Source organism: Drosophila takahashii, chromosome 2L (genome assembly GCF_030179915.1).
Source record: "Drosophila takahashii strain IR98-3 E-12201 chromosome 2L, DtakHiC1v2, whole genome shotgun sequence".
Classification (NCBI taxonomy): Eukaryota; Metazoa; Arthropoda; class Insecta; order Diptera; family Drosophilidae; genus Drosophila; species Drosophila takahashii.
In genome coordinates this window covers 24,805,889-24,819,416 of record NC_091678.1, presented here as the reverse complement: position 1 = coordinate 24,819,416, position 13,528 = coordinate 24,805,889, and the positions used below count along the sequence as shown (strand labels likewise).

Below are 13,528 nucleotides of genomic sequence, written 5' to 3'. Positions count from 1 at the left end.
TAGTTTGGAGCAGCTGAATGTTTGCCCTGGTGCGCTCGCATTGTTGTTCCCCAAACTCGCATAAATATTTATGACAGCGTCTTTCTTGTCTTGTCTTGTCTTTTGGGCGCAAACTTCTGTGCCGCGGGGCGTTAGTCAAGTCAGCCCACCGCCCCTCGCAGGCGGCTTCCGGTGTCAGTCACCAGGATATGGGCACACACCAGTGCTGCCAGTGTGGCCGTTTTCCCGAAAAACATGAGCACAAGAATTATAAAGTAGATTTTCTTTGCTTTTCGCCCAAAAGTGTAGTTATAAAAAACTAAAGATATTTATTATAAGATAGATTACAACAGCCAACTAACAACAGCCGACTAATTTAGATAGTCAGACAGTCATTCTTTCGTTTATAGCTCCGGTAAAGAAATTCGTAAAATTACACTATGCAGCATCAAAAATTTACCTCGATGGATGCTACATTTTTGGATTCGTTACGAATTCCAAAGTTAAACTGCGTTTTCCAAAAAGTTCCCCGACGCAAGGATTCTTAGCAAAAGGACCTCAAAGTTCGAAAAATTCAGAAATTGGCCAACTTTCCAAAGCTCTCAGAGGCAAACGGATTCATGGTTTGGTTAGATGCTAAAGTTTTTTAAAAGATACACTCTTTATCTTTCAAACCCCATACTTAGAATAATTTTAGGATTTTTATTAAGGGAGAAACAAGTTTTAGAAAACATAGTCAAAAAACATAAAAGCATACAGCTGCGGTCAAAATAGTAGTAGTGTTGCCGTCATGTGTTTTTAAAAGTTTTTTGTTGTCACTTTTCTTATCCAATTAGTCTAATAGTACAATTATAATCAATACAATATTACCAGAAGAAGATGAATTACAACAACAAACTTTAAAATACACAGGCCGGTAACACTACTAATATTTTGACTGCATCTGTATACATTTATGTTTTTTGACTATGTTTTCTAGAATTTGTTTCTGCCTTAAAAAAAATCCTAAAATTATTCTAAGTATGGGGCTTAAAAGATAAAGAGTGTATCTCTTAAAAAACTTTAACATAGAATCAAACAATGCATCCGATTGCCTCTGAGAGCTCTGGATATTTGGCAAATTTCAGCATTTTTCGAACTTTGAGGTCTTTTTGCTAAGAATCCTTGCGTCGGGAAACTTTTTGGAAAACGCAGTTTAACTTGGGAATTCGTAACGAATCCAAAAATATAGCATCCATCGAGGTAAATTTAAAACGCACTAAAAATGCTGCACAGTGTTATTTTTGGCTTGCGGTTCGAAAAATATAGAGTGGTACTTGTCATCTAACTAACAAACCAAAAATCCGTTCCCCTGTAATTGCGGTGTAAATATAGCAAAGAGAATTTTCTTTCACTTTGAGGTTATTTTTCTCAAAATCCTTGCATACGGGACTTTTTTAAAAACACTTATGAAATAGCGATTCAAAGATTCACATTTTGGAATGGAATTAAGTTTTTAGAATTTAATTTTTAGAATTTTTTTTAATTCCTCTTAACTTAAAATGTATTTGGCATCTCTGGCGGACGCCCACCCACATCAGAACCACCTCCTCTTTGGCTGTGCTCATGTAATTGGTACGTAAGTCTTGTCTTGCCTTGTCCTTGCCTCTTGTCCTGGCCCACTGAAGTTGAGAGTTGTTCTTCGCCGGCGCGACATTAGCCGGATTTTGATGCCTTGGCCCGTGCTGCATGTGAAATTAGTTGTTGCACCACCTCGCCGCCTGCGTGGGGGCGTGGCAACATTTATATACCATGTGTAATTAGGGAAGTGCCAGGGATACCTTCCTTTCTATTCCCTCATTTGGACGACTCCTTGGCGCTTATCTGGCAAACTTGAGCGAAACAAAAATCGTTGCAGGAAATTACCGTTAAATGTCACCCTTGCACTTGTCTAACAGCCAGCCCCCCAGCCCCCGAAACCCCCTTTTAACCCCTTTTAGCGATACGTATATGTACTTTCTTGACTTTGTTTGGCTTTGTCGTTGTTATTAATGCCTGGCCGGGTCTTAACTTGAAGTTTTTAATGTTCAACTTGCCCCGTCTATTTGGATTAGCTTGATGGCACGGGCAATGGCATTTGAATGCGACACCCACGCATGTGGATATGGATGTGCGGATTGCCGGTAATGAAGGCGGTAATTGCGGGTAAGCTAAGAGACATTTTTCAACTGAACGTGATGTTGCTTATTCAAAAATATATAATTTTAAGTAGCTTTCTATTTATTTCGATATTTTTGGGAAAGGTTAACTGCATTCTATGTTTAAAAACGACAAAATCCTAAAGGTGGCAAATAAAAATATTTGCATTGGAAATAATCTAAGTATTTATCCATTATCTGATGTTAAACATGTTTGAAAATTTCTCAATTATTTACTTAGTCTTAAGTCAGTTAAGACTGATCAACTTTAAAATGCAGTCTATAAAGCTTCAATCTCCCTTATTATTATAAGAAAAAGTGAATATAAAACATCTACTTCTCACGCTTATTTTGATTTCAAGAACCATCACTTGATGCTCATTTCAGTATTCTGACGTGACGCTCATGAGATGAGAGCAGACAACCAGTTCGGCCAAATGGCAAACAAAAAACAAGCCAAACATGCCGGCAACAGAAAAAGCCAGCTCAAAACACTTGCCAATGGCCATCAACAACCGGGCAGAATCCGCAGTGAGATGGGTGATTGGGACTGAGACATAAGACCGACGATTCGAACAACACGTTCCAGTGCCAGCCGACCACAAACCGAACAATGTCCGACTCAATTTCGCAGATTCATAAAAATGAATGAATGCAATGTGGCAGCGGAATCCCTAAATCCTCCGATAGAGCGGGCCGGCGTCATTGGAAATGGAAAATCAAGTTTGTGAAATTGACTCTCAAGTGATGGAGGCTGGGATGCTGGGATGGAGGGGGAGTTGAGATCACTGGAGGACGACGGCGACCATTAAAATGAATTGCACTGCACTTTGTGCCATCAACAGAATCAACTGCCGGCAAACGAATGATGCACCATAGGAATGACTTAAAATACGAAATAAAAAATAAACCGAAAGGAAGAAGGCGAACGGACCAACCCGGGGAAAACAACAGCGCACACAGGGGGAAAACAGGGGGAGCAGAGGAAAAAGAAATGCAGACGGATCGGAAAACCCAGTGGCCAGAGCAAGATGGCGAGAGACAGGAGATGAAGCCGAATCCAAATCCGAATCCGAGTCCGACTAGCAGAGGCAGCCAACAGAACATTGCACGCCATTTCAATAAAAGTGAATTGCCCGACGCTGCGATGGCGACGACGTCGTCAGCGGACGCCTCAAACTTCAGCCGCTGCCTCCTGCAGGAGGAGGACCCATTCCCATCCCAGCTCGTCCTCCGCAAAGGATTTCAGCCGGCGATGGAAGCGTGACACGGCGGAAAAGCAAAGTAGACAAAAAGCCTTCTAAATTTCGGTTCTTCTTTTTAAAAAACCCTTTTTATTAAACCTAAATACTAAAGTTTTTTTTATTCCTCCTTTTTCAATTGGGTTTCAACGTGTTTGGAAGAATTCAGAGGATTAATTAGAATTTGTACCGTCTTAACCCATTTGGGAACCATAATGTTCAGTTTGATTATCATAAAAAATTATGAAGTTTAAAGTCGTAAGCAGTCTACACATTGTGTGGGCGAATCCCCTTTCCATTATCCATAATTTTACATTTTTATACCCGTTACTCGTAGAGTAAAAGGGTATACTAGATTCGTGCAAAAGTATGTAACAGCTAGAAGGAAGCGTTTCCGACCCCATAAAGTATATATATTATTGATCAGGATCACTAGCCGAGTCGATCTAGCCATGTCCGTCTGTCCGTCTGTCTGTCCGTCTGTCTGTCTGTCTGTCTGTCTGTCTGTCTGTCTGTCTGTATGAACGCTGAGATCTCAGAAACTACAAAAGCTAGAAGGTTGAGATTTCCCACACATATTCTTTGGCTTCCTACGCAGCGCAAGTTTATTTTAGCCGAGCGCCACGCCCCCTCTAACGCCCACAATCGCCCACTAACGATTTTAAAATGGGTCCTGCGCCCACATCTTTAAAGATTTCCGAGAAGTATAAATGCAATTTTGTTGTGTATATTTATACCTATCGAAATGTAGAAGACATTTTTCAAATCGGACCATTCATTAAAAAGTTATACGATTTATAAATTGTCAACATATATCTATCTCCCTCGCACTCCCTTTAGCTGAGTTACGATTATTAGTCGGGACACCAACCAGACACAGCGTTCGCACTCCCTTTAGCGGAGTGACGGGTATTAGATAGTCGGGACACCAACCCGACTATAGCGTTCTCTCTTGTTAATTTAATTATTTAGTAATCTTTTAATAAATAACAAAAAAAATGTTTCAAAAAAATCCTCTTGAAGATGTTTTTAAAATGAAGAATTTTAAAAATTTGGTAAGCAAGAGCAATTTGATCAATTTGAAATGGAAGTAATTAAATGCAGTCAATCCAAGAGTTTCTTTAGTGGGATCTTATCGTCTCCTCAATTTCCCACCTCTAGCACTTCCATCTCCAAGAGATGCCAGCTAAAAGAAGCGACCGTAAAAGTTGAGTTAGCTGGAGTCTGGAATTCCGGAAGCGTGTGTAGCGCTCCGCTGTTGACATGACTGACGATGTCTCCGTCGTCCTCGTCGCCTCCTCTCCGTCGTCCTGGGACCTGAGATGAGGACTGAAAGTTTTCCAGAGCTAGAGATACTCCACTCCGCGCCACTCTCCTCGGCATCTTTGCTGGCCACTTGGTCTCGTTAGTCGTAAAAGCAAAGTATCTACATCAAGCGAGCACAACAATAACTTCAAATGAGCATTTTAATAAATTTTTCAAATAATCACTTGAAAAGTGGAAAATTCTCTACCCCAGCGACGAGTCTTAGTCCCCGTTTCCATCTCAGTCCCGATTGCAATTCAACTTAATGTTTGCTTAAGGAATTAGTTGGCAGAGGCGAACGTGAAGTGGAAAAAAGTTCGCAAGTTATGAGTAGTTATGAGGAGCAACGGAATTGGACGATGCGATTTAGATCTGCCAGTGCTAATGGGTTTCTTTGAGATGATATGTCTGGAGGGGAATATATTGAGTGGAGAGAGTGGGAAATGCAGGCGAAAACTCTGCAGAGATGGCTTGATGTGTTCCCCTTTATCATTTGAAATGGATACATTTCATGGATGGGACGATTTGATACCATTTGTGATAACCCTTTCAATAATGTTCCGATTTGCTATTTAAATAAACTGTGTTTTATGAATTTATAAGATGAAATAGGACAAATACCCGTTAATCAGCTAAAGAAGATGCGAGAGAGATAGAGTTATGCACTGCTTTAATTCCATTATTTCCTCATAAAAATTGTTTTCCACATACAAATTTCATTTACACTTTTCCCAAATCTTATAAAAGTTTTTCATTATTGAACAAATGTTCTCAATTCAAGAATAATATTCTTGAATTTTTATTTTCTGTGAATGACTATAAGTTATGATCTTTAACTGAATTAATTTGATCTTTACAAGTAAGTCTTTCGCAACAAAAAACCATTTCCACCCAATGTCTTTGGGGTAATGTAGAAATTTAACAGTTAAAAAAAAAAAACATTTTATTAAAATGACACTTTAGAAATGGCCATCCTAATAATGTTTTTCGTGGAGCCCAAAGGGAAGTGTTCTTCGCATCTTTGTTTATCCGTAAAATATTTATTTTGTGGAACGGGGAAATTGCAGTTTTCGGTGGAATAGCCGCAGGCTTGATTTGCGAGTGCATTGCATACTTCGTGGCTGCAGTCCACATGCAGGACATTTGGGGGTGTCCTCGCGTTTTTTGGCCGGAATGCCCAGCACTTAATGAGTTATATTTTGTTGTATTATTTCGGTTACTTATTCTCACATACTGCAGCTTGGAATTTTTAATTAATGCAACACACAATCCATGCGCTCGCATGGTTTTCATTTGCAGGAATTCCCTAACCGCCCTTTTTTCGGCTTTCTTGTTGTTTATTTAAGACTTTTGTAATGCCAAACTATTTGGGCGATTTTTGGGGACTACAATAAGTTGCATGACATTTTCATAAGGCAAGCACTTCCGCTGCAGTGAGTCGAAGGCCTGGGGCCTTTGCGAGTTTCTAATTAGCGGTCTTTGTTCGGGTTCCGAAATTAAATGGTAAGGGTAATAAATTGGCGGACGAAACAATTGTTACTTGAAGTACTGCGATTTAATGGAAACTTTAGCTTTTGATACTCACTTTTTGGCCAGTATTTTTCCGCAGGTTCCGCACTGATATTTGGGTTTTGGTTGATCGTCAGCCGTCTTCTTGGAAAGTTTGGCCTTCTCCCGGTCTTCTTTTTTCGCGTGCATGGTGGCCATGTGATTCTTTAGGTTGTGTCTCCGGGCGAACTTCAGCAGGCACTCTGTGCACTGGAAAATCTTCTCATCCGTGTGGTTTCTCAGGTGAGCTCTGAGGGAGTGCTTCTTGAAGTTCTTGGGGCACAGGGGGCACTTTAGCAGTTCGTTTTTCCCAATCGTTCCGGATCGTGTGTGAAAAATGCGATGATAAACCAGATCGGACTCGTACTGAGACTGGAAGCTGCATTGATCGCAGCAGTAGGAGGGTTTCCCTTTGGCCAGGGACTCAGCGGCGGAGGATGAGGTGCTGGCCAGGGGCTGGCAGCTCCTCGTGTGCCTGCCGAGGGCCTGGGCAGATTGAAAGCTGGTTCCGCAGCTCAGGCACAAGTGATTGTCGGCCGAATGGACCTGAGTTCGATGTTCGGCCAAACTCTGTGGTGAGTCGAAAGTTTCCCGGCAATTGGAGCATTTTAGGTTGACAACTCTACTCCTTTTGGCGGGAGGGTTCGGAGTTGGCTCCTCCAGGACCTCCCTCAGCATATGTTCTATTTCCTTTTCCGGCTGTGAGACTGACGCCTTTGGCCTGGCCTTTAGTTTGTGCTGCATCAAGCTGCGGTGGCGTCGCGCCTCCAAGGGCGTCTCGAATTCCAACCGACAGATGGCACAGTAGTACTTGGCCACGTGGTGCTTGTGCTTCTCGTGGCGCTGCAGAGCCAGGCGCGACTTCTGCGGAGCACCACACAGGCCACATCGAAAGCGGCACTGGTACTCATCGGCTGCGGTTCCTGCGGGAGCCAGTCCAGGATGTTCCGCGATGAAGTGCCGTCGCAGTTGAAAATTGTACAGGAAACCCACTCCGCAGCTGGGACACTCGAGGCGTCTCCTTTGGGCTATGCATATGGGAACCGATCTGTTGAGCGCCAGGAGCACCTCCTTATGCGAGGGATGCAGCAGGTGAAGCCACATCGATGCATTGTTCTCGCACTCGAACTGGCAGTAGCCACACCAAAAGGATCCCCCCAGACTTTCCGTGAGTTCCGAGTGCTCCTGCGACTGCCAGTGCTGGAGGAACGCCTCCTCGGTGTTGGCGTAGAATCTGCAGGGCAGGCACTGGAAGGGCGATTGCCTCACTATGCTGCCCATGTGGCTGAGTATCTCCTGCAGGCAACTCTGTCTCCTCACGCGACTCTGCTGCTGCAGCCTGCGGTAGTGATAGTGCGAAATCAAGTGCTTGCCCATCAGGTGTCTGGCCATCGTGTGGCGGCAGAGATCGCATCGCAGCAGATTGGCTCTCCTCTGTCTTTTCGGGGACTTCGATTCCTTCTTCTTCTGCTCACCCGTCTGCTCCACTGAGTCCACAAAATCCTTGCTCAGGTTGAGCTCGCTGCCCAGCCTGGCCTGCTCCAGGTGGCACTCGGCATCGGCTCTTTTCACATGGTAGCCACTACGCAAGTGCTGCTCGTAGTTGAGGCGACTCTTCAGTCGCCTGCAGCAGATGTTGCACCAATAACTAGCGCCCGGCTGCTCCAGCTTTGTCAGATCTATGTTCTCGCGATACTCCAACTGTTTGCTGCCCGGCACCCATTTGCCCTTCGTATGATCCTCGGGGGGATGGGTGTAGTTCTCCTCGCCGGGCTCATCCCAACTGGGCGAGAGGCGTTCAATGTGCGGGTGTCGCAGTTGCGGTCGGTGCTCCGGCTTCCACTTGCCACCCGTGTGGGTGGCGGGCACAGTGGGCGGCGAGTGGCACTCCTCCTCATCATCGTCCGCCTCAAAGTCATCGTGCTCCTCCTCGTCCTCCTCTTCCTCACTGCCCTCCGGGGAGTCATGATCAAAGTTGAGGGGCTTGAACACCGTCTCATCGTGCTCCCTAACGGCTTTCAGCAAGGGATCGCCACTCGGTGCTGGCCAGACTTCATCCTTGCTTCTCTCCTGGCGAGCCACAGATCCCGTCTTCCCACCCGTCGACACGCTCTGCAGTTGCAGTGAGGAGAAGAACAGATCAGCGCCAAGTTCGTAGGGTAGGTCATAGGCCTCCGTCAAGGATTTTGAGGCCTTTCCTCCATGACTGGCTGCAGTCTTTCGGAGATAGCTGCTTGGAGCCTCGGGCTCCGCGAAATGGAAGCCATCGTATGTGTGATCCAAGTTGCTGCTACTGATAATCGTCGGCGATACTTGGGTGGGAGTGGAGGTGGTGGTCGGTCCTTCTGTTGTTGGCGTCGCAATTTGCTTCTCTGTGAGGAGACAGTTCCGTTTCCGGTGCTCGATGTACTTTGTGAGTCCGAGTATCGTGGCATTGCACTTGATGCACAGATGAGTATCCTCCAGATCGTCAGTGTTCATTATAATCTAAAAAAGAAAAGAAAACAAGTACATAGATAGATTTCATATTAAATATCACTATGGACGGCAGTCCATGTAGTGACGAAGCGCACCAGGAGAGTGTGCGAAGGCGACTACTATATATACACGAAGAAATGAAAATCTACTGTGATGGTCCGATCATAATGAATAATACACCTATCGAAAGGTATTGCGAAAACTAACAGGATTGCATACCAAGACTTTAAGAAAATCAATTGGCTTGGGAGAGAGAGCGGTGAAAGTGAAAAAGTGAAAATTTCGAAATTTGGAGCTGTTGGGGCCGGTGGGGATAAATGCCCCCTCGCAATATTTTAGTTGTATTCCTTTTGAAAATACCCGTCGAATGAGGGGTCATTTGTCAAAATCCGACTCTCCGTTCCAAAGTTATAGCCAAAATAAGATTTTCTTCTTCTTCCCAAAATGAAAATTTAATTCTGTTTGTCAGTTTGTCCACTTGTCCACTTGTCCACTTGTCCACTTGTCCACTTGTCCACTTGTCCACTTGTCCAAAATATGTTTTTTAAGTTCTGAAAATTTGATATGACGTTCATCACATCGATATTAAAAACTTTTGTTCTACCACTTTTGGAAAAACCCGCTAGTTTAGCGGGAAAACAGCTATAAATAGCTAAAATTCGGAAAGCCGTAACTTCTATACTACTAAAGCTACAGACTTGTGCTGCATCTCGTTTGAAAGGTATTTTTAAATGCTATAAACGCCTTTTATATGCAATTTGTGTAAATGTAATAATTAAAAAAATATGAACAAAAGACAATTTTTTAAAACTTTTTTTTTAGCTTTTTTTTATTTTTCTCAAAAACGGCTCTAACGATTTTCTTTAAAACCTTAAACTGTATAGCCCTTGAGATTCCTTAAATTTTGGTATATAACACATTACTGTAAAAAGTCACGTTTAAAAGTTATTTTTATACGAAAATAGCCACATTTGCCAGCTCGAACAATTAACGCTCCCTGAGTATTGAATTTTGTGTGAGGGTATCCGAACTGCATTTTAGGGTCATGGAATCAGTAAATTTGCACTTAAGAGTTCCATATAGGAATCTTTTGTTCTACGACTTTTGGAAAAAGCCGCTACTTTAGCGGGAAAAAGCTAAAAATAGCTAAATTTCGTTAGTTTGTAAGTTCTACACTACTAAAGGTACAGACATGTGCTATACCTCGATTAAAAGGTATTTTGAAATACTTCAACGCCTTTTTAACTTAATTTGTTAAAATACAATAGTTTAAAAATTATGATTGACCAATTTAAATTTAAATGTATATATTAGCTCCTATGAGAGCAAATGTAAACAAACAAAAACTTCTGATATCAAATAAAAACACCTCTTAACGAGGTAAAAAACTAGTGACGACCGCACCTTCAACATACAAAAGTTCTGATATCAACATTTGTGACGAAAAATTATTACACTCGTCATTAAATAGACTTTCTAATATTTTTTCATTCGGCACGCTGCAATAGTAAATGCCTGTAAAGGGAAAAAGGCTGGAATAGTTTGCTAGGACGGGCCGAATGAGAAAAGATTAGAAAGTCTATTTAATGACGAGTGTAATAATTTTTCGTCACAAATGTTGATATCAGAACTTTTGTATGTTGAAGGTGCGGTCGTCACTAGTTTTTTACCTCGTTAAGAGGTGTTTTTATTTGATAAATTATAGCACAACATTTTGTCGTAGGTTTCAATTAATTTGGTTGCTTTTACTATACAAAAAAAAAACACGCCGGGATCAAGTCGATATGCTCATGCAAAATTGTTCGTATTTATATCTTTTCTAATGGTAAAATTGATATTAAATAATATCGTTTTGCAGAATTCTCTCTTACGGAGATTCTCTGACTTCAAAAAAGGGAGAAAGAAGCAATATGGCGACTTTATTTACCACTCACGTAAGCGAGAAGAAAGTATGTAACAAAAAAATTGTTCTGATATAAGACCCCACAAAAAACCGTAGATACGTTAATGAGTGGAAGGGAGAATGTCTCAATTGAAATTGTGTTTATCAAGTTTATTTTGGATTTACGGACAATGTACGTATCATGTATTTATAAAATAACTCTAAATTTAATTATATTAAAATGTATCTTATGTTTCCTAAATTCAAAAATAGTTTTTTTTTAAATTAATAATTACTTTAGTATAATCCTAAGAATTTAATTTCGTTAAAATTTAAATGTAATCTTTATTGATTTTTTATTTTAAAAAATTCTTCTTGTTATTAATAAATGTTTGGTGACCATCTAATTGTTAGATCATAGCTAGTTGGAAGTTCTCAAATCCCAATTTGCGGATTTTTGAGCTTTGTTTTCTCTACCGTGGATGGATTACTCCTGCAAAGCCCGCAACCGAATGATTTGTGGTGATCCAGTCTGGTGACTAAGCTCTCTAACCACTGCCTCTTCATGGGAGCTGCACAAAATGAACTGGCTCTCGACTCTGGCGGAGTAATATTTCAAGTCCGCTTTATTCATTAGCCGGAGATCCCGCCCGCAGTCCTCAGCCCTCAACCCTCAACCCTTGCATCACAGCAACAGTCACGGCCACCGCAGCGTTGACATGGCCGTGTCCGTATTCGCGTCCCGTTTGCCATTTGCCGTTAGCCGGGCTGCTCCACGTTACGTATCCGCCTGTTGGCCGGTTGTCCTGTGTGTGTTGCGGCCTGTCAGAAATGAAGTTTATGGCGTCTGTGTTGCGTCCGTGTAAGCGCTCCGCCTCTGTCGCTGTCTCTCTCTCCCCGTATCCTGCTGTCCCTTTCCGGCCCTTTCGCGATGCTAAATGTAAAAGTGTCATTTCCGCCATATGTGAGCGCGATGAACGATGCGTCGAAGTCGACGTTGACGCCAGAAGCTCTGATGTTGCTGCTGTGCTGTTGCTGTTGCCGCTGTGCTGTTGCTGCTGTGCTATGTTGTCGTCTCGGTTGTTAATAATTTCAGCGCACAATTGCAGCAACAACAATCTCTGGCAGCAGTTGGCGGGAATTTATACAAACGAGGCCCATGTCTGAGGTTAAATACGAAAAACAACAATTCCAATGCAGAGCCCTCCTTTCCCATTACCGTTTCCACGCCCGGATGATATGGATCCATGTGGGAATGCGGGATGTGCGATAGGGCTTATATGGGCGATGGGCCATGCCAAACATCCGCGATTGCCGCCGCCTTCATCCGTCTAACGAACAAGGACAATATTGGCCAAAACCCCCACCACCCACCACCGAACCATTTGTTGTTTCTGTGAGTGATAAACGAACATTTGTTTAACAATTAACGTGCTGGCAGCAGCACATGCAGCTCCTTATTTATTTGTTTTGTGGCCCTGACAATTTTTAGACTTCGCCAGCAGGAGCAATCTTTATGGTGCTAATTAAAGTTCAAAGCGGTGGTGACATTTTCGACGAAAAAAAAAAATAATAATTGTTTATAAAATAACTTTAATATTGTGCTAATTAAAAATTAAATACTTAATTTAACGTTAATTACAAAATTAATTTAATGTCTGTTTTCTGATTTTAAAATATTTGCGATCTAACAAACACTTCGATTATAATAAGAGAGAACTCTCAAGGTACACGACTATCAGATACCCATTTCTCAGCTAAAAGAAGTACGAAGGAGAAGGGATATGCATGCAGCAAAGCGACTGCTTGCATTGCTTGAATTTCATTATTTGCTTATAAGTTTTTAAAGAATGGTCCGATTTGAAAAATTTCTTCAACATTTCAAAAGGTATTAATAAACACGACCAAAATGCATTTAAAATTTTTCGAAATCTCTAAAGATGGGGACGCCAGACACCTTTTAAAATCGTTTAAGGCGACTGTGGGTGTAAAAACTCAATCACACATTTGTGTGTGAAAGTATTTCCGATTATACAAATACTCGTATGTTAATTTCTAGCATGGCTCAATTGAGGAATTAAATAATAAAAGCAGTTAAAATCCTGCATAGTACAATTGTCCCATTATTTGCATTTGTGACAACGTACGACGGCGACGACGACGATCCAATCCCCACCCGAATCCCCGACCCTAACCCAATCCCAATCCCGATCCAAGGGAATCCACACCAGAGTCATCGTCAGCCTCTGCGTCATCAACAACAATAAAAGCAATGGGGCAATAGCAAAACAACAAATAACATGACAACGTTGTTGCTGTTGTTACACTGATGTTGTTCCTGTTGTTGTTGTTCGAGGGCATCATCAGCAAACACTGTACAACACAATCGAGGAAGGGAATCGGACGGAAGGACAAGGATGGGGATGTGGATGCCAATGGAGGCCACGAGAAATCCTCGTGGTTGTTTGATTCGAAAATTGAGTTTTAGCGAGACAAATAAAAATAAAACTTAGAACAACAGCAGCAACAATAAGAACAACAGCAACAAGCCAGCCAGGCAAAGCGCAACCATTAAAAAGGAGTTATCACCCAATTTAGTACCACAAGCGCGAAATAACGCACACATATGCACGGGAGGATGGGGTCAAATGGGGTAGTGTGTATGCATATGTATGTGCGATTGTGTGTGCTAACCGTCGACGTCAGTTGGAACAGCAAATATGTAGACATACGGTACAACATGGCATTTAATGTCAAACCCAAACGGTCTGCATATGAAAGGGCAAGCCAATGGGCTGTTAAGAATAATACCGATTAAAACAAAATCCCGAAGATTTAAAACTTAATTTTGTAAAAATGTTTTAGAAAATATCAGATCTTGAATATAAGAAAACCATTTTTATACAAAATGTTGTATA

At 42.0% G+C, this 13,528-nt stretch overlaps 1 protein-coding gene across 1 annotated transcript in view; it reads right to left on the bottom strand.

Annotated features, from left to right (window-relative positions):
• Positions 1-13,528, bottom strand: part of LOC108060716 (zinc finger protein 160) — a 48,265-nt gene that overhangs the window by 11,099 nt on the left and 23,638 nt on the right. Inside the window, exon 2 of the mRNA XM_017146527.3 lies at positions 6,288-8,737. Coding sequence (XP_017002016.2) covers positions 6,288-8,731 — 2,444 coding nt within the window. The 5' untranslated portion in view covers positions 8,732-8,737. The remainder of the gene's footprint in view (positions 1-6,287; positions 8,738-13,528) is intronic.